This window comes from Rhododendron vialii, chromosome 13a, assembly GCF_030253575.1.
Source record: "Rhododendron vialii isolate Sample 1 chromosome 13a, ASM3025357v1".
Lineage (NCBI taxonomy): Eukaryota > Viridiplantae > Streptophyta > Magnoliopsida > Ericales > Ericaceae > Rhododendron > Rhododendron vialii.
The window spans coordinates 22503338-22506173 of record NC_080569.1 but is presented as its reverse complement, the minus strand read 5'-3'; the positions used below and the strand labels follow the sequence as shown (position 1 = coordinate 22506173).

The following is a 2836-nucleotide window of genomic DNA, read 5'->3' as shown; positions in this document are numbered from 1 at the left end:
TCCATTAGTATAAAGTATATAAACCAGAGGCGTTTCAAAATCTTGTCATTACCGAAAGGGGGAAAAGAACAGAGGTCCATGTGTTTTCTATGTGCCTTCTCAGTGCCCACATTCTCTTTATCACTCAAATCAAATGCAACTTCCCGTGGGCGACTTGGACTTTCTGCACATTTTAAAATCCACAACTCTGCTTCCAACAGTTTTCAGGTATGATGAGTATATTACAAGATAGGGGATAAATAACACAAGAAGCAACAACTGACCGGAGATCCTCAGGAAAAAAAAAAACCCATCATTTATTTTTCGCTTTCTTTTCCGTTCCCAGTTTCCATGGCCAAGAAAGTTAATTAAAAAAAACCCATGTCATGAATACCTCTGTTGCAGTCCCCCTTTTCTCTCTTGAAATCTGTGATTCTGTTTGGATTGTTGCAAAGGCCACAGAAAAGTAGTACACCAGTTTCTGTGCTTTCACCATAACTTCTGTTGCCTTTTGTTTTGGATTTTCTGTTGGGGGGTAAGGTAATACTAGTACTCACTCTTACCCATTGGGGAAAAAAGCTTTGCAGAGTTCTGCTGCTCCCCTTAATCAACTCCCTTTTTATCATTTTGCTTCCCAAGAAAACAATTTCTTTCTCAGGAAAGAAACAAGTCCTTTTTCTTCTTATATATTTTGGAAGTTGGGTTTCGGATTGTTTCAAAAGTTTTTTTGTCACTACCTATTTTGTGTATTGAGCTAACAAGCAATGGAAGATGGAACTGGGAGGTTTTTCATCAACAGAAGTGGCACTGGAGGGAATCCAAAAAGAGGTGGAGATTTTGAAGAAGAAGATGTGTGGAGCATAGAGATGGAGAGATCGGAGGATTCAAGTCCAGGAATGGGGAAATCAAAAGCCAAGGACTCAACTGGTCCTAGAATGATCCCAAGGGCTAATTACAGTCCAAAAGTGGCTCAGCAGTCATCAGCTCCTGTGAACATTCCTGATTGGTCAAAGGTTTATGGGAGTCATGGCAACTCAAACAAGGGGAAGAAGATGTATCATGGTTTCCTTGATGATGCTTATGGTGATGACGGTGGTGATGATGATGATGATGATGGTGAGATGGTGCCTCCACATGAATACATGGCAAAGAAGCTAGCAAGGAGTCAGATCTCTTCCTTTTCCATGTGTGAAGGGATTGGGAGGACTCTTAAAGGAAGAGACCTCAGCAAAGTGAGGAATGCCATCTTAACCAAAACTGGTTTCTTGGAGTAATTTGTTGGATTGTGATTTTCACATTTCAAAAATTGATAGAAGGGCTCCAAAACTGACTGTGTTAATACACAAAACGACGTCGTTTTGGAGCTCCTCTATCAATTTTTGGAGTGTTAAAATCAATTTCCTAATTTGTTTTACTAAAAGATAATCTTTCATTTTTTTTTCTATGCCCATTAGTTCATCATCTATCATCACCATGATTTTGCGATCACATCACCATCTTCATATTCATCACGGCCAAAAGGTCCTTTTTTGTTGTATTTCCTTTAGTTGTTACACATGTTACATGTGTAGTGTAACGTGGTGGGTGGAGCCGGGGACCAATATATGGTGGTATAGAGATGGATGAGTCAAATTGCGCACTACGCGTGCACGGCTGAGTCCCGTGGAACTCTGGAAATGAGATTATAAGTCAGTGCTGCCCCTTTCAGAGAATTTTTTTGGGGTATTTTTTCCTTTTCAGAAGAAGAGGGGAAGAAGAAAGTATTGGCAGCCTCTGAGATTTTGTCAGGTACATTAGTGTATTGTGTATGGATAGTATCTGCATACTTTTTTGTATGGGGGAATTAAGTTGATTTCCGGATGATAAAAAAAAAAAGAAAAAAAAGAAAGACGGTTTATTTTCTTGTGTTATGCTGCCTATGATTTGTTCTGTAGTTGTTTTACATTACTCGAATTAATTATTCAGTATCAGCGAAGGTACAACCATATTTTACCAGATGACAAGATGATTCAGGATAAGTTCCGCTAAGAGATTTTTGGACTTTTTTGTTTTGCCTTTGTTTCGTCTGTTCACTTTGCAACAAACTTTTGACCCTTAGCTTTTTGGGCTTTATTTTAGATATTACAAAAAATATTAGGGTAAAAAAAAATTTACTTTTACAATTCCTCTTGTCGAGACGAATGTAAAAAGTTTGCTGGATAACGTACAGACGCGAAAAAAATTTGAATAAAAACAAAACGAAAAAGGCTCAAAAATCTTGTAGGTGAATAACGATCTCAGACAGCCAACTTTTGGTTTTACTTTAAAAGTGGAATGACTTGCTAAAAGACTAGAAAAAAAGTTTGATAAACTTAAAAAGGGTAAGTCTAGGGATCATCCATTTCTTGACAAAGACTGTTATCAATTCTCAATTATAATTCAAGCGAGAGTCACAACCGCGTGCTCACACTCGGAAGATTTAGCTTTAAAGGCTACGTTTATCAAAGATGTGATTTATCGGAATTAAACCAACTTGTTTTACTAATGAATTGGACACGTAGGAGGCCACGAGCTCTAAGCATACCGCGTGCCAAGACCGCTTTACTAAATGACATGCCAAGAAGTTAACACCCCTAGTTTAGACAAAAAATGGCTAGGTTAGTTCAATTCTGAAAATCATGATTTAAGCCCGAGGGTTCGAGAACCAAACAACTATCTAAGTCTTTGAGAAAGATTAACCTAAGACTTAGCCTCACTCATAGTAAAAGAACAAAGCATAGCATAAAAATGAGACATGTTTCTTAACCGATAAAAACTGAAATAAACTTGATAATACCGAAGATCCAAACCGTAGCTACAACTTTAATACTTGAAAAAT

At 37.7% G+C, this 2836-nt stretch overlaps 1 protein-coding gene across 1 annotated transcript; it reads left to right on the top strand.

Moving 5' to 3' along the window:
- LOC131315287 (protein S40-7-like) lies at window positions 1-1860 on the top strand. The gene has a single exon (XM_058344441.1). The coding sequence runs from the start codon at window positions 744-746 to the stop codon at window positions 1251-1253; it is 510 nt and encodes a 169-aa protein (XP_058200424.1). The 5' UTR covers window positions 1-743; the 3' UTR covers window positions 1254-1860.
- The last annotated feature ends 976 nt before the right edge of the window (window positions 1861-2836 follow it).